General features: G+C 37.3%; 1 protein-coding gene and 1 pseudogene across 1 annotated transcript; both read right to left on the bottom strand.

The window, feature by feature from the left end:
• Positions 1-1,071: 1,071 nt before the first annotated feature.
• On the bottom strand, positions 1,072-2,100 carry LOC101401956 (olfactory receptor 5AN1-like). The gene has a single exon (XM_004437408.2). The coding sequence runs from the start codon at positions 2,027-2,029 to the stop codon at positions 1,091-1,093; it is 939 nt and encodes a 312-aa protein (XP_004437465.2). The 5' UTR covers positions 2,030-2,100; the 3' UTR covers positions 1,072-1,090.
• Positions 2,101-12,539: 10,439 nt separating this feature from the next.
• LOC101406925 (olfactory receptor 5AN6-like) lies at positions 12,540-13,697 on the bottom strand (annotated as a pseudogene).
• Between the last annotated feature and the right edge of the window lie 12,490 nt (positions 13,698-26,187).

The following is a 26,187-nucleotide window of genomic DNA, read 5'->3' as shown; positions in this document are numbered from 1 at the left end:
CCATTATATCACCCCAAACAACTATCATTCTGTAAGATATAAAATGTTGAACGTAAACGATAAGAAAGAATGTACGCCAGCTTTCCACATTTGCTGTTTGTTCCTGCAATATTGGGTATTCAGTAACTCTGTTATTACAATGAACTCTCACACAAATATTCTCACATTGCACATGTTCAGATGCTTGAAATATCAGAAATGCTTTGCTAGTATGATCCCATTGGCTATGTCAACCAAGAGTAAATTTTCCAGATTTAATGTTGGAGAGAAAGAGAGCTTTGAGTCCCTGAATATCAGAAATTATTGTTGGCTGTGACATGGATTTTGAATATCATCTCCTAACTGGACACTAGATGCAAGAAATTAACTCATCAGACTCATAAATAAATGACACTGAAGGGATCAGATACTTCATTTCATTCCTTTTATGATGCAAATCAACTCCGCCTTCCTTAGACTACAGCTGGTGGAGACGAAGATGTAAATAGAAACTTATTAGATGATTAGCAGTGAAAGAGGCCTTAGACAGATGTTAGCAGTATCAGACTGGTCTTCCCAAGAGGCACAATCAGACCATTTGTAGAGCTTTGTTTCTGTCCAAAGGCACATCCTCTCTCTCTGTTCATCCCCATTCTGGGCAGAAACACAGGACAAACGTTGGACACTACCATGTCTGGATTATGCTGCATCAATATTTGGGAGACAAGGTTTCTACACTCCTGGGGGCCTCTGCCAGTTATCTCCCTTTAAGGTCAGAGGCCTGCAATTAGACAGAGCTCAATCTCAGAAGCGAAAAGAAGCAACAAGTTTCTAAACACTGAAGTTTCACAAATACTTGCAGATACATTGTAAATAATGAGGCTGCTCCTCATGTAGGCTGAAATTAATGAACCTCCAGGACTTAAAGTTATTGTGTTTGTGTGGCATTGAGTCAGCTATTGTTCCATATTGGTATATTATCTGTGTCAAATTAAGCATTCTTTGTCCAAAGGCGGTATGATTTCTGTTATAGTGCATTCGCGTGCATATTATTGTGGGTTAAGTTGATTCTGACAGGATAAATTGGTCAGAAATCTCATTATCTGTGACATCAGCAATACTCTTTCTTCTTTAGCAATCTCTTCAAGGCATCTTTGATTTCCTTATTCCTCAGACTGTAAATCAAGGGATTCAACATGGGAATCACCACAGTGTAGAAGACCGATGCAAATCTGTCAAAGCTGGAGGAACCGCCAGAGCTGGAACTCAAATAGACAAAGATACTTGAGGAATAGAAGAGGGTTACTGCTGTCAGGTGAGAAGCACAGGTGTTGAAAGCCTTGGACCTGCCTTTAGCTGAAGTGATCTTCGTAATGGAGATGACAATATAGCCATAGGATATCATGATAATTGAGACATTTATTATCCCAAAGATCATTGTTAATATAACAGTCATGAGTTGTACAAAGAAAGTCTCAGTGCAGGACAAGACTAACAGTTGGGGCATGTCACAGAAGAATTGGTTAATGACATTAGGCCCACAGAAGTGGAGCTGTAGTATGGCACACAATTGAGATATAGAAGCAGAGAGTCCAGCCATATAGGACCCCAGCACCATCTGAACACAGAGGGTGGGTGACATGATGGATGAATAGAGAAGTAGATTACAAATGGCAGCATATCGGTCATAAGCCATGGCTGTCATAAGACAAGACTCACTCAGTCCCATGGTTGAAAAGACGAAGTTCTGGAAAACACAACCCACAAAGGTGATAGTTTGCTGTACTTGGAAGAAGTTGGAGAGCATCCTGGGGACTGAGGTGGTCACATAACAGATATCGATGAAGGACAGATTACTGAGGAAGAAGTACATAGGTGTGTGGAGGTGGGAATCCATCCTTATTAAGATGATGAGGCACAGGTTCCAAATCAGAGTCATAATGTAGATCAACAGGAATACAGCAAAGAGCACTGCTGTGATTCTGGGGAAGTCTGAGAATCCCAAGAGGATGAAATGAGTGATATCTGTAATATTTACTCCTTGATTCATTGGCTTGGTGCTCCTAAAATCAGAAAATAGGCAAGATTCGAGGGAAATGATAGCATTACAATTCTCCTACGTGTCATTTTTGTCCTTCACTGAGCACTGAAAAAGGGGAAATGCTTCACTTTGCTGGTGGAAAGACCCCAGATTTCATCTCCAATTGTCGAGAAGTACCTTGTCAGTGTTTCAGGGTCTCAATTACTTCATGAGGTCTCATGAAAATTTAAACAGATATTTAAAAAGTTGATTGATAACTTTAAAAAAAGCAATAGAAATTCTTATATATTATTACATGATAGAAATCATTGATTTAAATCATGTGTTCAAAAGATCTCTGATAATTAAAAATATAACTGTTGTTTTATAATAGTAAAGAAAAAGTGGCATCATTCCAAAGTAAATTTGAAATAGCTATTCTTTCCCAGATGGTCTTCCAGCTATATTATTAAAAATTTCTTCTTTCATCGGTAAGAAATACTACCGTGTTTATAATAACTTCTCAAACTTTTTTACAAATATATTAAATACAATATATCCAAAATGGCCTGGAAAATTATATCATAATTTATAATCCCCATATTTTCTTATTGTACAGCATATATGCCCAATAAAGTTTTGAAATGTTTTCTTAGGGAAACCTTCATATGGATTATTCCAAAGGAAAGCTAGTAGAACTCACTATTAGCCCCTCAATTTTAGGATATATTGTGTCTTAGGAAACAGCATAATACTATGATTAAGTGTTCAGACTATAGTGTTTTCATTCTGAGTGATTTCATTAAAACGGCAAAATAGGTTGTTCCTAATTTCAGTCACCCTCACCAGAACAACTAGCAACTATTCATAGAAAGGACATCATTGTGAAAATCCTAGAACATGCGATAAGGGTGAAGCACCCCCAAGGACCACACAGAATGAGAAGGACCACATTAGAAGGGTAGAGGATCCCCTATACTCTGACTCCATTGCCCCTCTCCCTGCTGGCACAGTGCCACACTAAGAGGGTCCCTCTTGTACTATGGTTCTCCCAACAAACTAAACAACCTAGAATAAATAAATTACTAAAAATATACAACCTAAAAATACTGAATCAGGAAGAAATAGAAAATCTGAAGAGACCAATAATAAGCAAGGAAATTGAATCAGTAATCAAAATCCTCCCAAGGAAGAAATGCCCAGTACAAGATGACTTCATCATGAATTCTACTAAAGATTTTAAGAAGAATTAACACCAATCCTTCTCAAACTCTCCAAAAAATTGAAGAGGAAGGAATAATTCCCAACTCATTTTATAAGGCCAGCACTGACAGCAAAGCCTGATAAGGACACTACAACAAAAGAAAACTACAGGCCAATATTCGTGATGAATACAAGAATTAAAATTCTCAACAAAATACTAAAAAACAGAATTCAGCAGCACGTGAAAAGGATCAGACACCATGGTCAAGTGGGGTTCATTCTTAGAATGCAAGGATGATTAAATATACACAAATTGACAAATCTGATACATCACATTCATAGAATGAAATATAAAAATCACATAATCCTCAATAGATGCACAAAAAGCATTTGACAAAGTTCGGCATCAATTCATGATAAAAACTCTCAATAAATTAGGTATAGAAGGAACTAACCTCAAGATAATAAAGGCCATGTATAACAAGCTGACATCTAATATCATCCTCAATGACAAATGGTTGAAAGATTTTTTTCTAAGATCAGGAAGAAGACAAAGGTGACCACTCTCACCATTCCTATTCACCATAGTACTAGGTACTAGCCAGTGTAATCAAGTCAGACACATAACAATAAAAGACAAAAGAATTTGAAATAAAGTATTGAAATTGTGTCTATTTGCAGATGAGATGATTTTATATATAGAAAATCCTAAAAACTACAGCAAAAAACTCCTAGATCTAATCAATGAATTTAGCAAAGTTGCAGGCTACAAAATAAGCATTATATATACTAATACAAATTATCTGAAAAAGAAATAAAGAAAAAAATACCATTTACGATAACATACAAAAATAAAATAAAATACTTAGGAATAAATTGAACCAAGAAGGTGAAAATCTCTTCACTGAACACTGTAAAACATTGACAAGAGACATTGAAAAAGACTCAAGTAAATGGAAAGGCATCCTATGTTCAAAGATTGGAAGAAATAACAATGGAAAAATGTCCATACTACCCAAAGCCATCGATAGATTCAATGCACTCTCTATCAAAATTCCTATGGCATTTTTCACAGAAATAGAACAAACAATCCTAAAACTTGTATAGAACCACAAAAGGCCCTGAATAAACTAAGCAATCCTGAGAATGAAGAATAAAGCTGTCAAAGAGGCATTACTCCTCTAGATTTCAAACTATATTACACACCTATAGTAATCAAAGCAGTGTGGTACTGGCATAGAAATGGATACATAGAGCAATGGAACAGAATCAAGAGCCCAGAAATAAAACTGTGCATATAGGGTAAACTAACATTTGACAAGAGAGCCTAAAATACTCAATGAAAAAAATAGTCTGTTAAGTAATTACTGTTGGGAAAATTGGATACTCCCACGCAAAAGAATGAAACCACACCTCGATTACACCATTCACAAAGATAAACTCTAAATAAATTAAAGACTTAAATGTAAGACTGTAACCATAATACGCCTAGAGGAAAACATAGGGAAAAAACTTCTGAACATGGATGGGCAATGATTTTTTTGGATATCACTCCTAAAGCACAAGCAAAAAAGTCAAAAATAAACACAAGGGATTATATCAAGCCAAAAAGCTTCTGCACAGCAAAAGAAATGATAAGCAAAACGAGAAGGTAACCTAAAGAATGGGAGAAAATATTTGCAAATCACGTATCTGATAGAGAATTTATATCCAAAATATATAAGGAACTCATACAACTCAATAGCAAGAAAATAAATAATCCAATTAAAATTTTGGCATAGGACCTGAATAGATATGTTTCCAAAGAAGACATCCATAATGCCCACAGGTACATGAAAATGTCTCAACATCACTAATCATTAGGGAATTGCAAATCAAAACCACAATAAGATATCAACTCACACCTGTTAGAATGGCTATCATCAAAAAGACAGGACATAACATCTTCTGGCCAGAATGTAGAGAAAAAGGAACCATGTATACTGCTGTGAGAATGTAAACTGTTACAGTTGCTACAGAAAATGGTACGGAGTTTCCTCAAAAAATTAAAAATAGACCTATCATATGATCCAGCAATTTCATCTCTGGGTATATATCCAAAGGACACCATATCACTCTCCCAAAAAGATACCTGCACGCCCACGTTCATTGCAGTATTATTCATAATAGTCAAGATATTGAAACAATCTAAGTGTCCATTGACAGACGAATGGATACAGAAATCAAATTATATATGTACAAATAATATAAATAACATAAATAATATTTATAATAATGGAATATTATTCAGGCATAAAAAAGAAGGAAATCGTGACAATCTGGATAGACTTTGAGGGCATTATGCTAAGTGAGATCAGTCAGACAGAGAAAGACAAATACTTTATGATCTCTCTCTATGTGGAATCTAAAAAAACTCATAGAAACAAGGATAAGATTTGCGTTTGCCAGAGGCAGGGGGTAGAAAGTGGAGGAATTGGGTGAAGGTGGTCAAAAGGTACAAATTTCCAGGTATAAGGTAAATAAGTTCTGGGAATGCAATGTACATCATGATGAGTATAGTTAACAATACTATATTGTATATTTGAAAGTTACTAAGAAAGTAGATTTCAAAAGTTCTCATCACAAGGAAGAATACTGTAACTATGTCAGGTAATGGATGTTAGTTAATCTTATCGTGGTAATCATTTTACAGTATATATGTATATAAAATCATTAAATTGTCCATCTTAAACTTATACCATGTTATATACCAATTATATCTCAATAAAACAGGAAAAAAAGAATTTTAGTTCTGATACTCTCTCACTCTATGAACTTGTCCCAGTGGCTTAAACATATGAGGTATGATTTACTTGTAACAAAGTAAAGACAACAAGAGTCCCTGAAGTACAAGGTTAATTGGAGGGTTATATGAGGAAATTTATGCCAATGCTCAGCACACAATCAGGTACACATTAATTGTTCAGTAGATGTTGGCTGTTACTATCATTGATTGCTTACAGGTTAACCAAGAATCAGAGCTGTACCTGTGAATAGAAGTGCCAGTGGTGCTACAGTTTTGTGGGTTAATTTGGGGAAATTCCTTAGACATCATCAGCCCTGTAGATAGCCAGGCATCATTACCTCTGGGCAAGTGTAAATTCAGACCTAGAGTTCCGGCAAGTCAAACCATCTGGAGCTATAAAGACACAAACCACATAAATGATTTTCTATGAAGTTTGCTGCAGTTCATGCACGCTTGGGTCGATTGACAACCAGCATCAATCTATGATGAGCTTTGATGTCGAGAAAGGGTCAAGTAACTGGTTCAATTCCAAAACACAAGATAGGTAGATTTCATATATTTGTTGATACAGTCAGCATGTTAAAGTTCACTAATAGTTTCATAATAGATAACATCTATTGGCTATGTTCCATACCCAAACTGACCTTCTTTGAGATGAAAGAGTAAATCAATAATAATGACCAAGAAAATTTTTAAAAAGATTAATAATTAGAAAGACTTGGACTTTCAGATGTTAAAAAGTATTATAAACATTGATAATTCATTATTCTTGTAAAAATAGACGTATTAAAAGAACAAAAGGAATTTAAGAAATAAATTCAATATTGTTAAGAATTTAATATATGATAAAACTAGTATTTTCAACTGATAGAAAAAGGATAAACTCTGCCCTAAATGGTCTATGAGACTTGGCTCACTATAAGTAGAAAGCATTAGAGGAATAAATAAATACGCTTGGGATGGGACATGAATTTCTGAAATATAACACCAAGCCAGAAATTATAAGAGAAAGAATAAAGCAATTTAAATTTGGTTATGGCTGAAAAAATCACTTACATAAAACACTTTTGAAATACAATTGCTAAACTTGGAAACATAGTAACAAAATATAAAATAGCCAATATGGCAATGCCTTTCATATAAAAAGCATAAATTGATAAGGAATGGGCACTCACGTATACTGCTGTAGTTTGCACAAAATGGTGCTACCTATCTGAAGGAAAATATTTACTTCATATAATCAATCTCTCTCTCTCTCTCTCTCTCACACACACACACACACACACACACACACTCGATGCAATTACAATTGCCAAAAGTAATGAGCGGTATGATTTTGATTTTATTCCCTATACTTATCTGTAATTTTTTCAATTTTCTTCAACTCCTATATTTATAATAAAAAAGTTATTAAGATATATAAATCCTTAATAGTCAACACAGAGAGAAGGAAAGACAGAGAGGGAAAGGGAGAAGGAAAATGATGGAGACAGAGAATGACAGAGGGAATAGACTTTCCAACTTTCCTGACATTTACGTACTGGCTGTGTGACCCTTAGCAAGTTATTAACTTCTCTTTGCCTCAGTTGCATCATCTACAAATGGGGCTAATAATACTTACCACTTATAGAGTTGTTGAAGGAAACGAAGACACAAAGGGCTTAAAACAGTAAGGGCTCAATAAATGTTGGCAATTATCATTTCTTTCTGTGAGAGAAAAATAAGACAGAACTAACACTGAAGCATCAAAGAGTTCTTCATAAAATTATTTCCTAAATTAGATGGTCTCTAAGCCTAGACTCAAGAATATTGTTTATAAATAATCGTATTTATTTCTATCCTGTATTTTTCCACTGTCTCCCACTCAGCTGGATTGTAAACTCATGATGCCACTTTTTATGTCCCACCACCAGGTCCTTTTGAGCTGATGATACTCACGTTATACGAAATATATACGAAATAAGTGGAGATGTTTTCCTATTTCATGATAAACAACTCATATATTAATATTTATATAACTCAATACATGTATGCTGAAGACATTAACGAATGCTTCTTTCACCCAGTTTTGGAGGTGAAACTAAAAATATCTTATTTATATTTCATTTCAATTATGATTTTATGAACTTTGAAATCTTTATGTTTACTCAGAATAGAGTGCTGCCAATATAATTTATCAGATATTTTATCCAAAACGAATTAGATTCAATGAAAATATTTTGAAGATATACACTTTCACGTACAACATCCCTGAAACACCAAGATAATTGATTGATTCAGTGAAAATAAGTCAAGCTTTTGATCAATCAGTTGCACTAAATTTCTTCACTTTCCTGTTACATTCTGGGAACAGAGGCGGCTATAACTAAATGTATTTTATGTAACTCATCATTTCCAGAAAAAAATGCGAGGAGTTCTGGATGGTTTTACTTGTCCGTTATAAAATTTTTCTTAAAAATTTATGTTGTTAAAATTTGGTAAGCTAGAGGAAAAGAAAGAAATCTGAATATACTCACTCTCTTTGGTTAATTTTTTGCATGTGTTCACCATCTCCAAAGACAGTTTGTAGAAGAAAAGGTGACTGATGTAAATCTTGGTTGGAGATGTTACTGTGGGGATATAGCTAATCAAAACCTTTTCCAAATCTGATCTACCAAGGACATGACCATTTGGAAGTTTGTACAGTATACAAAATCAGGTTAACAAAGCCAGGAAGTTTGCTGAATGAAGAAGAAAAATGTAGTAAAGAAGGATAAAAGGGAAAGTTAGACCAACACTACCTGTGCTTGGAGTGGGGCATCTCTGATATCTATGTCACCCATGTTAGTGTCTCCAGACCCCCAGAGTCTTCAAAGATGACAATGGACAGCTATTTGGAGTATTTCAATAGACCACTAGAATTTTACATGAGTACTTTGTCATTTCATTATGAAATGACCGCTTTGTCTTTTGATACTAAGAAATGATCAATTAAAGCTATATACTGAAATTGAAATCAAATTAATTATTACTATATAAAAGCAGAATTCTCAAGGCAAAAATTAAATTAAAAAGCCTTGTGGACTGGATAAAGTTGGGAAACATAGACAAGCATATTTTACCTTGGTAAATTCTCCTGAAATTCAGCAAATTATTATTTTGGTATCAGTGCTCAATTATTAATTTCTACAATGTGTTATGCTTTATAGATATTGTCTCATTAGATTGTAGATAATTCTATTATTCCCAATTTACAGGTGAAAACCAGAAATTAACAGAGTTCAAGGTCGTAAACTTAAGAAATTGAGAACCAGAACTCAGCATTCCACCCTTACCACAGAGTAGTAACTGACATTTTAGTTTAGAAATTATTCTTTTCACTGAAGGTCACAGAATTTGGGTAAAAAGAAAGAGAGCCTGAGGAAGATACATAAGTGGAGGGTGTGGAAGTGACAGAGATGGACGAGTTGAAGAATGAAAGAGACTGAAGACCATAACCCTTACTAACTTCATGTAGGTCCTACTGGAAGAATGACTCAACTATTGAAATAGCATAGAATCCACCATTTTTTACAAATTTTGCCCTCTGATCTGGACCAGATCCCCCAGGAAGACAGAGTTCTTGCCAAAGACTGAAAATGCTTATTTATTTTCCAAAGGAATTTTCCAAGGGGGCTCTATTGCAATCCAAAATGAGTAATTTTGGCCATGAAATTCGCTGTCTGCTCACAGCCAAAGAGATGCACACTACTGGGGAATCCTTTTAAATGTGTTGTTAGGGCAGAGGTATTAGTAGAAAAGATAATTACAAGGAGAAACTCCCCAGGTACTTGCTTTCTGGTGTCATTGTTGTTATTGAGTTTTTTTCCTGATAATTTCATGCCCCACTTTCCCATGTCCCATCTGATTCAATTCCCCACTTCTCCATGGTCTTGTTATGTTCTTGTAACTATAGCTTTTCTTTTAATGAACTTGGAGTCATTTGAGCTGGAAAGGACCCAGTGATCATCTAGTTCAATACTATCAATATGCAAGTGAGTACCTGAAGCCAGAGGAGCTAAAAGATTTCCCCAAGATGACACAGCAGGCTAGTAATATAGCTTGATAACAATAAATTAGACATGTGGACACTTTCCTGTTTACAAAGTACCTTCTCTTTAGATATATACATACATATATTTTCTCAAATATCTGACCTGAATCAATCATCACAGCAGCCATGTGAGGCAGACATGGCATGATTTCCTATGCATAAGTGAGGAAATCAAGGCAATAAGGAATACAATAAAATTTTTTCATGACAAAGCCATAACTTATAGTGGTTACAATCATGGGCATTGGTATCAGCCAATCTGGGTTGAATGCCAGCCTTCCACTAGCTGGTTGTGTGACCTCGAGCAAATTAACCTCTTCCAGCCTCAGTATTATCACCCATAAAAGGGCTGATAGTGGGAGCTACATCATAGAGTAGCTTTTCATAGAGAGAATCAAATTAGTTAAACGCTTATAAAGCACTTAGAGTCTCTGTGAGGTACACAGCATACCTTCTATTAGTATTGGGTATAATTTTGTGTTCTGAATTGGAGTTCTTTCCAACATATTATGCTGCATTCTAGTCTTTCATTCAAAATATCTACTTAAGATCATTCCCACAAACTTTTTTGTCTTTTATTGTCTTAAAAGGAGCTCATCTACTCTGCCATTACTAGGGATACAGAGACACTTTAGGAAGGTCTCGTTCTTGGTTTGTTGTACTTCAGCTAATCTTTCTTCTATGGAGAAAGAAGTGGGTGGTGCAACGAGTTATCTCTGTAATTTAACCCTTGCTAATAGGTTAGTAGTCTTATATCTCCCTAGTAAGAACTGTAATAGTTTAACCTTTTAGATTGAACAGCTTCTTAAGACAGTTTTGAAGATATAATGCCGAAAATATAGGATTTGAGTGCCATGGCCAAGCAACGGAAGACATGTTTCTGGTCAGTAAGAATCATTTAAGTTCCACAAACCACACTTTGTGAGACTCAAGATGGAGTGTTGCTACCCTAGGAAGGAAATGTAAGGCCTCAATATGCCCAAAGGATCTATTTGTAAAATAGGGATAATTTCTCACCTGCAAACTTAACATGGTAATAGAGAAAAATCACATCTATCCAGTGTACTGTATGTATGCTAAAGTATTACATAAATACAAATGTAATATGTATGAAGCTTAGTACATAAACTCTTGTCTGAAAAAGAAATCTCTATTTAAAGACAAATGCTGTATGATTTCACTCATATTTGGAAGATAAACAAACACATAGATAAGGAGAACAGATTTGTGGTTACCCGAGAGGAAGGCGGTTGGGGGAGGGTGAAAGGGATAAAGGGACACATACGTATGGTAATGGATAAAAACTAGATGGTGGTGAACATGATGCGGTCTATATAGAAACTGAATTATACTAATATACACCTGAAATCTACACAATGTTATAAGTCAATGTGACCTCAATAAAATTTAAAAAAACAGCTGAAATAAAAAAAAATCTCCTTTAAAATTTTCTTTCAACTTTTTTGGTTGGACTCTGAGACTTTATGGTACCCATAAGTCTGGTGCCTCTGCTGCTCCCTGGTCAAACTTAAGGACCTGGAATCACTGGGAGACTCAGATCCCTGGGACTTCAACTCTGCCTCACTAGATACACCACAACAGCCTTCATTTCTGAGATTTTGCATGGCTTCTAGGAAGCTACAATGGAGCATGTTACATGTAAACTATGCCCAGAAATTGATGATTTTGACTTCTTTCCAGCTTTTGAGACTTTCACCAGCACTTAACTTTAAAGCCCCTTCTTTTTACCTTCCTTTCTCCCATCTATTTTTCACACTCATTTCACAAAGAGGCTCAAGGAGTAAGATGGAGAGAACAAGGTTATTTAGGAATAAAGCCAGACAAATCTTTCTCTCTCTCCTCTCCACTTCTCCACTATTCTGAACTGCCATCTGTTCCCCCTTTATCTCTCTCTCTCTCTGTCTTTTTCTCTCTCTTTCTATCTTTCTCTTTCTGTGTGTCTCTCTCTCCCACTCTCTCTCTTTCTCTCTCTGCTTTGGATCAAGATTATAATGTATTCATTTTAAAATTACTTTTAACTTTCACATACTTAATTTTATACATTATTTTATTTATTTTTATTGAAATATAAATAAATACTTAACAATTGAAAATAAATAAAAGACAATTTTTAAATTGTAAAGGAACAAACCATCAATGTAGCTTCCTAGGGTTTGTCATTTCTCTGCATGTAACATCAGAACCTTTGTCCTCAAAGCATAGGATTTTAACTACCTGAATAAAATAATGGAAACAGGCCTTTTAACTGAATTTAATGTTGGTGACACTGCCTCAGACAGATCATTGGTGGTGGCAGCTAAACATGATGGCAGCAGGAATCAAATTTTCACTTCTTTTCCCTACTTAGCTATCTTGTAACCTACAAAAGGTCACTTACATATTCTTACCCCTTTCTTCCTTACAGGGGAAATAACACCTATACAAATATTGTTCTTACTGAGGTGAATGTATTGCCCTCCTTGTCACCCTGTTGAGAGCTTCTTTGATCTCCTTGTTCCTCAGAATTTAGATAATAGGGTTTAACACAGGAATGAGGATAACATAGAACACTGACAGAACCTTGTCCTGCTTTCTGTAGTGAGTAGAGCTAGGAAGCAGGTACACAGAGAAGCCTGTACCATAGAAGATTGTCAGAATTGCTGAGTAGGAGGCACAGGTATTGAAGACATTGGCACTACTTTTGACAGAAAATATTTTCAGGATGGAAGCTGCAATAAAACCATAAGATAAGAGGATACCTAGGAAAGAACTTAACCCAACAAAGAGATTCCAGAAGAAGAATCATTTGGATAGTGAAACGATTGCAGTAAGACAAGGAAATAATCAGGGTTATGTTACAGAAGAAATTTGGAATGATATTGTATCCACAGTAATAGAGAAGAAAGCAAGGGATTGTGTGAACTAAGCGACCAAGGAAACCAGTCCCGTAGGACCCAGCAATCATCTTAAGACAAGGGCCAGGAGCCATGATGACTGAGTACTGCAGAGGCCTACCAATAGCACCATATCTGTCATAGGCCATGGCGGCCAAGAGGCAGCACTCAGCCTCACCCATCCAGGACCCAACAAAATACTGGGTAGCACAGGCAATGAACAAAATCATTTTGTTCTCTTTAAAGAATTCTAAAAGCACCCTTGGGCTGGTGGGAGAAGAATAGCAGATGTCTACAAATGACAAGAACCTGAGGAAAAAGTACATAGGTGTGTGCAGTTGGGGGGTCCATCCTGATCAGTATGATGAGACCCAGGTTCCAGATTAGGGTCACAATGTAGATCCCTAAGAAGATTATAAAGAAGATAAGCTGCAATTATTTTTCATCTGAGAGTCCCAAGAGAAAATAACTTGCCACAGAGGTATAATTTCTATCCTCTTCAATGAACGTGTTTGGTGTCAACTGCTAGGAAAAAGATGAGAGAAAGAAATGATTTCATTCTCCAAAAAACACAAAGAAATACTCTTCATTTCTTTCCATGCAGCTGGCTAAATATACAGCTATAATCACCAAGGTTGAGTTAATCTGTGTCTTGGATGTATAATCACCAAACTTAGCTGAAAAATTCTCTTGGATAAATATTATCATTCTCTTTGGGGACAAAAGACTGTAAGCGAGCCTCATTGGTACACTATTCCCTACAATGTCTTAATTTCATGTTTTCCTATTCAAGAATTTAAAAACATACAAGAATTAGAAACAGACTAAATTAGGAAAATAATGTCATCTTTCTATAGGGTGAAACAATGATTCTGCTCAACCATGGCTCTGATATTAATTTAATTCTTGAAGAAGCTAGTAAAACATGTTGAGCCACATATATCAAATGAGGATGGTGAAGTGGTGCTCTTAAAAATCTCCTTGAGAACAAATATTGAGTTTACCTGTAATCAGAGATGGCAGATAATTCTATAACTGCCTTTATGCTTTCATAAAGTCTGTAGACATACATTAAAAATGTAATGGGTTGGAGAAGGGAGTCAAGATGGTGGCGTAGGCAGACTCTGAACTCACCTCCTCCCGTGGACACAGCCAATTTACAACTACTCGTGGAAAAATTACCCCTGAGACAGAACTGAAAACTGGATAAGAGGAACTCCTGCAACAACGGACAATCCTAACTGGGGTAGAAGAGGCAGAGACTCCCATCTGGAGAGGAAAACGCCAGCCACAAGCCGCCAGCTTCACGGCCGCCGGGAGCAGCTCACAGGTACGCAGCCTCCCTGGAGGCGCGGGGCCCTGAGCCGGGGAGCGCCCCCGGTGTGGGCATTTTGTGGACCCAGCACAATTGAGACCAGCAGCACAATATCTGACTGTGCCTGCTACTAAAGCATTGGGGAGCCCCCAGAAAACCCGGTTCACAAAGAAACTAAAACTGGCTCTTAAAGGGCCCACGCACAAACTCACCCGTTCCAGAAAGCATCCTAAAATCACCAGAAAGAAAGGTGCACAGTGCTTCGGTGACAAGAGACTCACCTAATAGGCCCTGAGTGCATCTCGGTGAGGGGTGAGACCTCTCCAGGGACTGGGACATTGGCGGCGGCCATTGTTGTGGCCTGGTGTGAGCGTGCTGACACAGACGTCATTGGAGTTCTCCCTGAGACCTGCTAGCCCAGGGTCTGCTCCACCCGCTAGAGCACCGATTTAATCCAGCTCAGCCAGGGCAGGCAGCCCACCCTAGAGACTAGCCCCACCCAACAACAAGCCCTCAGGCAACGTGTGGGCCTGCATAGATTGGTGACTGGATTCTCTGCAGCCTGGCAACTGGAGCTGACTTGAGCGGGGCAGGGTGTGCACAAGGAGCAGGTGGAGAGTGTGGGGCGGTGGCAGAGTGTGTGGGGCTCCGCCGTGGGAGAGACTGGGTCGCTTGGGGAGGTTGGGGCGCCACACGGGGCAGGACTGTGTTGACTGTGTGTGTGGACCTGTGGGCAACAGGGCTTGTCAGCTGCAGAAGACTTGTACTTCTCAAAGACCCACATAGGAGGTTTTGCTCCACCTTCCAAAACCTGAAACAATTGGGTGCTCCTGTGCCTGAGGCCAGCCCCACCCAGCTGCAATCCTCAGAGAGCTGACAAGAGACCTAATAGGCTAGAGGCTTACAGCAATTGTAAGGCCCTGAGCCTAACAACCTGCCACGCTGGGGGCCTACTCAGTTAAAAGAAATACTGCAACACAAATGTGGTATTAGAACTTGCAGCCAACTGTGCTGGGGCTCCCCACAGATGATAAAGAGACTGAAGGGCCCACAACAACTACAAGCAGCTGAGCATTACAACAGCTGGCCAGGAGCATACCTCAGCCTCCCTGGGCGCCTACAGGGAGAGCAAACAGGCCACAGCAGAAGGATACACGTAGCCCACATAGGGGTCACCCCTGGAACATTGAGAACTGAGGGAAGCACACTGGAAGCCTCCTAAGCCATCACTTACATAAGGTCACCTATCCAAGAGCAGGAGGCGAGCTGACCTACCTAATCGTAGACACACAAGCACAGGGAAAGAGGCAAAATGAAGAGGCAAAAGAATACATTCCAAGTAAGGGGAACAGGACAAAACCCCAGAAAAGGACCTTAGTGAAACAGAAATGAGCAACCTACCCGACAGAGAGTTCAAACTAAGAGTGTTAAGGATGCTCACTGATCTGGGGAGAAGAATAGATGGACTCAGTGAGAATGTCAACAAAGAAATGGAAGATATAAAAAAGAACCAATCAGAAATGAAGAATACAATACTGGAAATGAAAAACTCATTAGAGGGACTCAAAAGCAGAGTAGAGGATACAGAAGAACGGATCTGTGAGCTGGAAGAAAGACTAGAAGAAATTACCCAAGGTGAACAGGTAAGAGAGAAAAGAATTAAAAAGAGTGAGGACAGTCTAAGGGACCTCTGGGACAAAAACAAAGCGCACTAACATCCGTGTTATAGGTGTCCCGGAAGGAGAAAGAGCGAGACAAGGGGACAGAGACTCTATTTGAAGAAATAATAGATGAAACCTCCCCTAACCTAAGGAAGGAAACAGACATCCAGGTACAGGAGGCACAGAGAGCCCCAAACAAGATAAACCCAAAGAGGCCCACACCAAGACACATCATAATCAAAATGTCCAGAATTAAAGATAAAGAGAGAATCCTAAAGCCGCAAAGAAGAGAATGTCAAGTTACATACAAAGGAAACCCCATAAGGCTATCAGCTGACTTCTCAGCAGAAACCTTACAGGCTAGAAGAGAATGGCATGATATATTTAAAAAGCTAAAAGAAAAAAACTTTACAGCCAAGAATACTCTACCCAGCAAGGTTATCGTTCAAAATGGAAGGAGAGATCAAAATTTTCCCAGATAAGCAAAAATTAAAGGAGTTTGTCACCAAGAAACCAGTGTTACAAGAAATGTTAAAGGGACTGATTTAAGGGGAAAAGAAGACCACAAATAGGAAAAATTATCTATTTCAATGATTAGGAACGTAATGGATACAAATGCACAAAAAGAGGTTGGATATGATATCAAAAACATAAAAGGAGGCAGGAGGGTAGTTAAAGAGTACAGCTTTCACACAGAGGTCAAACTAAAGTGACCATCAAATCTGTACAGAACAAGTAAGGAACAGAGAAGGACTACCAAAACACTGGGAGAAAAAAACAAAAAAAAGTTAAAAATGGCAGTAAGTACATACTTATCAATAGCTACTTTAAACGTCAATGGACTAAATGCTCCAATTAAAAGGCATAGGGTGGCTGACTGGATAAAAAAACAAGACCCATATATATGCTGCATACAAGAGACACACTTCAGACCTAAAGACACTCACAAACTGAAAGTGAAGGGATGGAAAAAGATACTCCACGCAAATGGCAATGAAAAGAAAGCTGGGGTAGCAGTACTCATATCAGACAAAATAGACTTTAAAACAAAAACTGTAAAACGAGACAAAGAAGGACATTACATAATGATCAAGGAACAATCCAACAAGAGGATATAACACTTGTAAATATCTACACACCCAATGTAGGTGCACCTAAATATATAAAGCAATTATTAACAGACATAAAAACAGAAATAGACAGTAACACAATAATAGTAGGGGACTTTAACACTCCACTTACACCAACGGATAGATCATCCAAACAGAAGATCAATAAGGAAACATTGGCCTTAAGCGACAAACTAGAACAGATGGACCTAGTAGATATATACAGAGCATTCCATCCAAAAACCGAAGAATACACGTTCTTTTCAAATGCACATGGAACGTTCTCCAGGATTGATCACATATTAGGCCACAAAACAAGTCTCCATAAATTTAAGAAGATTGAAATAATACCAAGCATCTTTTCTGACCACAACGGTATGAAACTAGAAATCAACTATAGGAAGAAAATCAGAAAAGCCACAAATACATGGAGATTAAACAAAATGCTACTGAACAACGACTGGGTTAATGAAGAAATCAAAGAAGAAATCAAAAAATACCTGGAGACAAATGAAAATGAAAATACGACATGCCAGAATTTATGGGATACAGCAAAAGCGGTTCTAAGAGGAAGTTTATAGCAATACAGGCCTATCTCAACAAACAAGAAAAATCTCAAATAAACAATCTAACAATGCACCTAAAGGAACTGGAAAAAGAAGAACAAACAAAGCCCAAAATCAGTAGAAGAAGGAAATAATAAAAATCAGAGCAGAAATAAATGAAATAGAGACCAAAAAAACAATAGAAAAAATTAATAAAACCAAGAGCTGGTTCTTTGAAAAGATCAACAAAATAGACAAACCTTTAGCTAGACTCACCAAGAAAAAAAGAGAGAAGGCACAAATAAGTAAAATCAGAAATGAAAGAGGAGAGGTTACAACAGACACCTCAGAAATACAAAAGATTATAAGAGAATACTATGAAAAACTATATGCCAACCAATTCGACAATCTGGAAGAAATGGATAAATTCTTAGAATCATACAACCTTCCAAAACTGGATCAAGAAGAAGTAGAGAATTTGAATAGACCAATCACCAGTAAGGAGATCGAATCAGTAATCAAAAACCTCCCCAAAAATAAAAGTCCAGGACCAGACGGCTTCCCTGGTGAATTCTACCAAACATTCAAAGAAGACTTAATACCTATCCTTCTCAAACTCTTCCAAAAATTGAGGAGGGGGAAGCTCCCTAACTCATTCTACGAAGCTGACATTACCCTGATACCAAAACCAGACAAGGACAACACAAAAAAGAAAATTACAGGCCAATATCACTGATGAACATCGATCACGAAAATCCTCAACAAAATACTAGCAAATCGCATACAACAATACGTTAAAAGATTATACACCATGATCAAGTGGGATTTATTCCAGGGATGCAGGGATGGTTTAACATTCGCAAATCAATCAACGTAATACACCACATTAATAAAATGAAGAACAAAAATCACATGATCATCTCAATAGATGCAGAGAAAGCATTTGACAAGATCCAGCATCCATTTATGATAAAAACTCTGAATAAAATGGGTATAGAAGGAAAGTACCTCAACATAATAAAGACCATATATGAGAAACCCACAGCTAATATCATCCTCAATGGTGAAAAACTGAAAGCTATCCCTCTAAGAACAGGAACCAGACAAGGATGCCCACTCTCACCACTCCTATTTAACATAGTATTGGAAGTCCTAGCCAGAGCAATCAGGCAAGAGAAAGAAATAAAAGGGATCCAAATTGGAAAGGAAGAAGTGAAACTGTCACTATTTGCAGATGACATGATTTTATATATAGAACAACCTAAAGAATCCACCAGAAAACTTTTAGAAGTAATAAACGAATATGGTAAAGTTGCAGGATACAAAATCAACATACAAAAATCAGTTGCATTTCTGTACACTAACAACGAAGTAGCAGAAAGAGAAATTAAGAATACCATCCCATTTACAATTGCAACAAAAGAATAAAATACCTAGGAATAAACTTAACCAAAGAGGTGAAAGATCTGTACACGAAAACTATAAAACATTTCTGAAAGAAATTGAAGAAGACACAAAGAAATGGAAAGATATTCCGTGCTCTTGGATTGGAAGAATTAACGTAGTTAAGATGTCCATACTTCCTAAAGCCATCTATAGATTCAATGCAATCCCTATCAAAGTTCCAACAACATTTTTCACAGAAATAGAACAAAGAATCCTAAAATTTATATGGAACAACAAAAGACCCCGAATAGCTAAAGGAATCCTGAGAAAAAAGAACAAAGCTGGAGGTGTCACACTCCCTGATTTCAAAATATACTACAAAGCTATAGTAACCAAAACAGCATGGTACTGGCACAAAAACAGACACACAGATCAATGGAATAGAATCGAAAGCCCAGAAATAAACCCACACATCTATGGACAGCTAATCTTTGACAAAGGAGCCAAGAACATACAATGGGGAAAAGAAAGTCTCTTCAACAAATGGTGTTGGGAAAACTGGATAGCCATATGCAAAAAAATGAAAGTAGACTCTTACCTTACACCATACACAAAAATTAACTCCAAATGGATTAAAGACTTGAATGTAAGACCTGAAACTGTGAAAGTTCTAGAAGAAAACATAGGCAGTACGTTCTTCGACATCAGTCTTAGCAACATCTTTTCAAACACCACATCTGACCGGGCAAGAGAAACAATAGAAAAAATAAACAAAAGGGACTACATCAAACTAAAACGCTTCTGCACAGCAAAGGAAACCATCAACAAAACGAAAAGACAACCTAACAATTGGGAGAAGATATTTGCAAACCATACATCTGATAAGGGCTTAATCTCCAAAATATATAAAGAACTCATGCATCTCAACAACAAAAACTACCAACCCAATTAAAAAATGGGCAAAAGACCTGAACAGACATTTCTCCAAAGAAGATATACAGATGGCCAACAGACACATGAAAAGATGTTCAAAATCACTAACTATCAGGGAAATGCAAATCAAAACTACAATGAGATATCACCTCACGCCCGTCAGAATGGCTATAATTAACAAGACAGGAAACAACATGTGTTGGAGAGGTTGTGGAGAGAAGGGAACTCTCATACACTGCTGGTGGGAGTGCAAACTGGTGCAGCCACTATGGAAAACAGTATGGAGATTCCTCAAAAAATCAGCGATAGAACTACCATATGATCCAGCTATTCCACTGTTGGGTATTTATCCAAAGAACTTGAAAACACCAATTTGCAAAGGTACATGCACCCCTGTGTTCATTGCAGCCTTATTCACGATAGCCAAGACTTGGAAGCAACCTAAGTGCCCATCAAGGGACGAATGGATAAAAAAGCTGTGGTATATATACACAATGGAATACTACTCAGCCATAAGAAACGATGAAATCCAGCCATTTGTGACAACATGGATGGACATTGAGGGCATGATGCAAAGTGAAATAAGTCAGAGGGAGAAGGTCAAATACCGTATGATTTCCTTCATTAAGTAGTAGATAATAACAACAATAAACAAACACATAGGGACAGAGATTGGATTGGTGGTTACCAGAGGGGAAGGGGGGAGGGAGGAGGGTGAAAGGGATAATTTGGTACATGTGTGTGGTGATGGGTTGTAATTAGTATTTTGGTGGTGAACATGATGTAATCTATGCAGAAATAGAAGTACAATGATGTACACCTGAAATTTTTACAATGTTATAAACCAATGTTACTGCAATAAACAAAAAATTAAAAAAAAAAAATGTAATGGGTTGGTGGGAATAGTCACACACCAAGAAGAAGCTTGGAAATGCATATGATTTACCCAACATAATGACTCTAGGAAGGCCCCTGAGAAGTTAGATAAGACAAGACTGAAAGAGCCATTATGCTCCCTTCCTTACAGGTGCAGATTTTTCTTTCCTCAAATCAGAGTAAAATTATCTAGACAATGATTCTTTATCTTCTTGGGATCAGTGATACTTTTGAAATAAACAAAATAAATAAATAAACAAATAAATAGATTTATTTAAGATAAAAAAAAATACGTTTTAAACCTCGGATTCTCTACCCAGCAAACAGCAACCACTTACCACCTTTGCATATGTTTTTATTGGATTCTCAATCACCCTTGAGGCTACTTTTGGTTCCTAGGTTCAAGATTTCTCTTACCAAGTAGAGTGACTTGAACTCATGCAAAGGTTAGGGTGCTGTGGCAATGGACAAGGGGATTAGCAAACTGAGGGAGAATTTCTATAAGTTCTTTCTTTTTTTCTCATTGGAGCCAGTCCAAGGAAGATAAGCACTAAGTCTTTAGGCCAAATGGTAAATAACCAAAAGAATATTTTGCATCAGGCACTGTATGCCCTCTTCAAGATGCAACAGCTGTCATCTCTCCAGAATGTCATTAGAAGGACAAACACATTTTTATTTAGATAAACTTAAACTAGAAAGAAAATCATAGGAAGTGTGAAAGGTAGAAAATGGATGTCAAGTGTTGCCTGGGAGTTGTGTATACGAGTAACAGTAGATGTTTGGAGATTTCCCAGGAGAAAGGCTCTGACACTAATGAAATAAACTATGTCTATGAACTACAAATATTTGTCAGATTATCCATCCCAAATGTCTTCCTTCTACCTAGCCATTTCCCATCCTCCTTGTCCAAAAATAAGTAAAAAGAGAAAATTCCCATAGAAGTACAAGGCTATAGTCTGAGAAGTAAGGTAGAAGCGTTCATTTCCCCAAATCAGATCAGTATTGCTTCATGGTGCACCGCTTTGAGAAAAATTCTGAAGGAGTGAAGTTATTAATTAGAAAATATCAATACGGAAAGAGAAATGGTCACAGACAAACTATGTATTTACCATCGAAGGCTTACATGTGGTTCTGTCCACATTGAGACTGAAATGAGGGAGAATTTTGTGAGAACAGAGTAGAAAATTTCATTCTTCGTCATCATCACCATCATCATCACCACCAACAATCCTGACAACAAAAAGCTTTATTGATCAGGTACAGTATACACTGTTCTTGTACTCATGGAGATATTCAGCTTCCTCAAATGTTCATTCATTCAATATGGAAAACTTAAGTGTGGTGTGTTGGCTACCAAACACAGAAGGTGTTCTGAAAATTACCTCTACATTTCTATTATATGCCTCTGGAACACAATTAAATGTGTGTTGCATCTTCTTACTGTAAGTTCCACATCACTGAAACATCCATTATTTGTATGCCTGAACTGTGTTCTGTTTAATTTTTACAGATCTCTTTTCCAGTAAATTCATTCTATCAGAAGTTCTGTTAATTGGCTGTTTAATTCATCCACTGAATTTCAAATTTCAATCATATTTGTTTTCTTTCTAGAGGTTTCATTTTTGTATTTATCCAAAGGGTTAGCTGTGATAGTCTATTATTCTTTCACCATACTTTACATAGCACCCTTTATTTGAAAATTTTAAACATACTTATTTGAGTTACTATTATCTAATAACATAAATACATAGTTTTGCAAGTCTCATTCTATAGTTTAACATTACTGTTAACTCTTGCTCAGGTGCCTTATTTATTTCAGTGCTCAGTGATTTTTTTTTATCTTGTGTTCATGTTTCTTTAAAATTCATCTGTGAGAATCCCTGATGCTTGAGCTTAAATTGTATTCTTTCAGAAATGATTTATATTACTTTTGTCTGATACCTTGCAGGCAACACCAATCCAGAAACTGATTAAACAAAAATTTTGACTTGGTGATATTTGGCATCACAATAGTGACCATATTTAGGCTGCATATCTACCCAAGTAGATGAATAAGATTAATAATTATCAACAGAAGTGACATCAGTATCATAGCAGTGAAAGACATTCCTCCTTTTTGTTCCACTTTTGTAACAATGAATTGGATATCCACCCACAAACAAAAGCACCTTTGTGTGAGTTGTAGTATCCAGCACCAATGGAAGGGACTCAGGAGGAATATATCCCATCTGTGCATCCAGTAATAGGCAAGCAGATCTCAGTATGGGCAACAAAGCCAGCAGGAGCCAGTAAACCTACCTCAACTGTTCTTGTCCAGGGTCGGGTAAAGCCAGGAAAGTGCTGATGTGGGCAGACAGTCATGAATGAGAGAGAGTTCCAGCACACTTTTGGAGCAGAAAAAAAGCATGAATTTTGTCACAGTGGAGGCAGTGAAAGGAGAATTTCAAGCACCACCCCCATCAAGTCAACAATGGACAAGTTAAACTATTCACCAGAAGCAAACTCATCTCCAGGGAAAAACGACCAGTCAATGAGTGTCCAGGATACCACAGTTGTGCTGGATGCAGATTTGGAAACCTGTTCCTCTCCAGAAGCACGTAGACTACCAAGCAGATAGTCCATGAGAGACAGGTAAGATCAGGAAAGGGACAAAAGAAATATCAAAGACATTAATGAGGCATAGTTCCTGCTGAGTACTCTCAGGGTTTCAGCTGGAAGTCCATCCGTGAGCCTCTAAGAGTACCACACCAGAGGATCTCCCAACCAGATGCATGAGAAAACCCATCCTCCCAGTGTTAAACCCATACCCCTCGCCACACAGCAACTGGCTTCTTAGTGCTTTTCTGAAGGCGGCAGTGAGAGGAAATCTGATAAACTGAGTGTTCTCAGAAAAACAGACCAGAGTCTGTGGGCAAGGGAGTAACCACAAACGTGAGCTATAGTGCCACATTCTGGAAAACAAAAAAGAGGTTTACAGTAGACATCCTGGTTAGTGGTAAGAACCAGAGAAAACACAATAACAAGAATTCCACAACAAAGGGTGCAAAAAGAGTGGAGCATGTGTTCCTGTAACAAAGGCACAGTAAAACCAAGATATAACATCACAAATGACAGTATACCCCATCTTAGGCAACTAGTAAAGATTTAAGGAGATATCTGCTACTTCAAACACTAAAGCAGTGACACAAACCTACAAGAAACATGACTTATCATGAAAATGTCATCAACGAATGATAACAATGGTTCTCAAAGTACAAATCCAAAAGGCATAGAATTTTGCAATCTAGGTGATAAAGATTTTAAAAACAGCTGTTTAAAATAACTATGAGAAAACACAGAAAATTTAATGACATCAAGGGAAAAAATGACTGAAATGAGATACCTACCAAGGAGGTAAAAATTATAAAAAGAACCATACTAAAATTCTGGAGCTGAAGTATTCAACGAATGAGATGAAAAATGCAATAGAGAGCATCTGGAGTAGAGTATAGCCAATGGAAGACAGATAAGTGAGCTAGAGCACAGAAAGTTTGAAATAACCCAGTCAGTGGAGAGCAAAGAACAAGAATGAGAAATAGCAAAGAAAGCTTACATTGGGCCAGCCTGGTGGTGCAAGTGGTTAAAGTGCGCACACTCCGCTGCAGCGGCCCGGTGCTTGTCAGTTCGGATCCCAGGCACACACCGACACACCACTTGTCAAGCCATGCTGTGGTGGCAGCCCATATAAAGTGGAGGAAGATGGTCATGGATGTTAGCCCAGGGCCAGGCTTCCTCAGCAAAAAGAGGAGGATTGGCAGATGTTAGCTCAGGGCCCGTCTTCCTCACCAAAAAAAAAAAAAAAAGAAAAAAAAAAAGCTTACATGACCTGTGGGATTCCATCAAAAGAAAATTAGAATAATTGAGGTTCAAGAGTAGAGAAGATGCAGAAGGGGGCAGAAAACTTGCTTAAAGAAATAATCCTGAGATTTACAAAACCTGGGGAGTGATCTAATCATCTAAGTTTATGAACATATCAGATAACTCTATTATCACATGAAAAAAGACCTTCTCCAATACACAGTATAATAAGACTATCAAAATTGAAACTAAAATCCTGAAAACGACTAGAACAAAAAGATTGAAACCTACAAATGAATCCACATTAAGCTATAGGCAGTTTTCCAAGCAGACATGCTACAGGCCAAGGAAGAGAAGAATGACATACTCAGTGATGAAAGAAAAATCTGTCCGCTAAGAATACTCTATGCCACAAAGTTATACTTCAGACACGAGTATGAATAACGTCTTTCCTAGAAACACAGAAGCTGAGATTGTTCATCACCACTAAGCCTGCCTTTCAAAACATTATGTAAGAAATTTTTAAGAAATAAAAAGACACTAATCAGTGAAATGAAAACATATGAAAGTATACAAAGTGATAAAGGTAAATATACTCTCGGGCTTAAAAACTCTTATTCTGTAATACGACAGTGTGGTAACCACTTAATACTATAAAAGGTTAAATATGTACAGTATTAAAAATAATGGTAGCTCCTATACTTTGTTAAAGAAAACACAATATAGAAAGAAGTAAAAATGACATACACAACATAAAAAGGGAAAGTAAAAGGATTCAGATTTTGCAGACAATTAAAGTTTAATTTCTATCAGCTCAAAATTGACTGCTTTCCCTATGAATTATTTATGTAAGACTCATGGTAACCACAAGAAAAAGCTTAAAGTAGATTCGCAAAACACAAAGAAATAGGAAAAGAGCACACAACCCCAGAAAATCACCAACATAACAATGGTAAGCAGAAACAGAGTGGAAAAGAAACAATGAAAATAAAAACAGAAAACAATGAATAAGATATCATTACTAACTCCTCACATATCAATAATCACTCTAAATGTAAATGGATTGCATTCACCAAATAAAAGGCGGAGTACTAGATGGATAAAAAAACAAGAACCCGGGCCAGCCCTGTGGTACAGTGTTTATGTTCACATGCTCTGCTTCAGCAGCCCAGTGTTCATTTTTTGGTATCCTGGGCATGGACCTATGCACCACTCATCAAGCCATGCTGTGGCAGCGTCTGACATACAAAATAGAGGAAGATGGTTACAGGTGTTAACTCAGGGCCAATCTCCCTCAGCAAAAAGAGGAAGATTGGCAACACCTGTTAAGTCAGGGTCACTCTTCCACGCCAAAAAAAAAAAAAAAAACAAGACTCAACTATATGCTGCCTACAGGAGACTCACTACAGTTTTAAGACACACATAGGCTCAAATAGAAGGAATGGAAAAAGATATTTCATGCAAGTGGAAACCAAAATAAGTCAGAAATATCTATACTTACATCAGACAAAATGCACTTTAAGCCAAATACAGAAATAAGAGACAAAAAGGCCATTATATAATGATAAAGGG

The sequence above is a fragment of the Ceratotherium simum genome, chromosome 34, assembly GCF_057802395.1.
Source record: "Ceratotherium simum simum isolate JZ-2026a chromosome 34, ASM5780239v1, whole genome shotgun sequence".
Classification (NCBI taxonomy): domain Eukaryota; kingdom Metazoa; phylum Chordata; class Mammalia; order Perissodactyla; family Rhinocerotidae; genus Ceratotherium; species Ceratotherium simum.
This window is presented reverse-complemented; position numbering and strand designations above follow the sequence as displayed.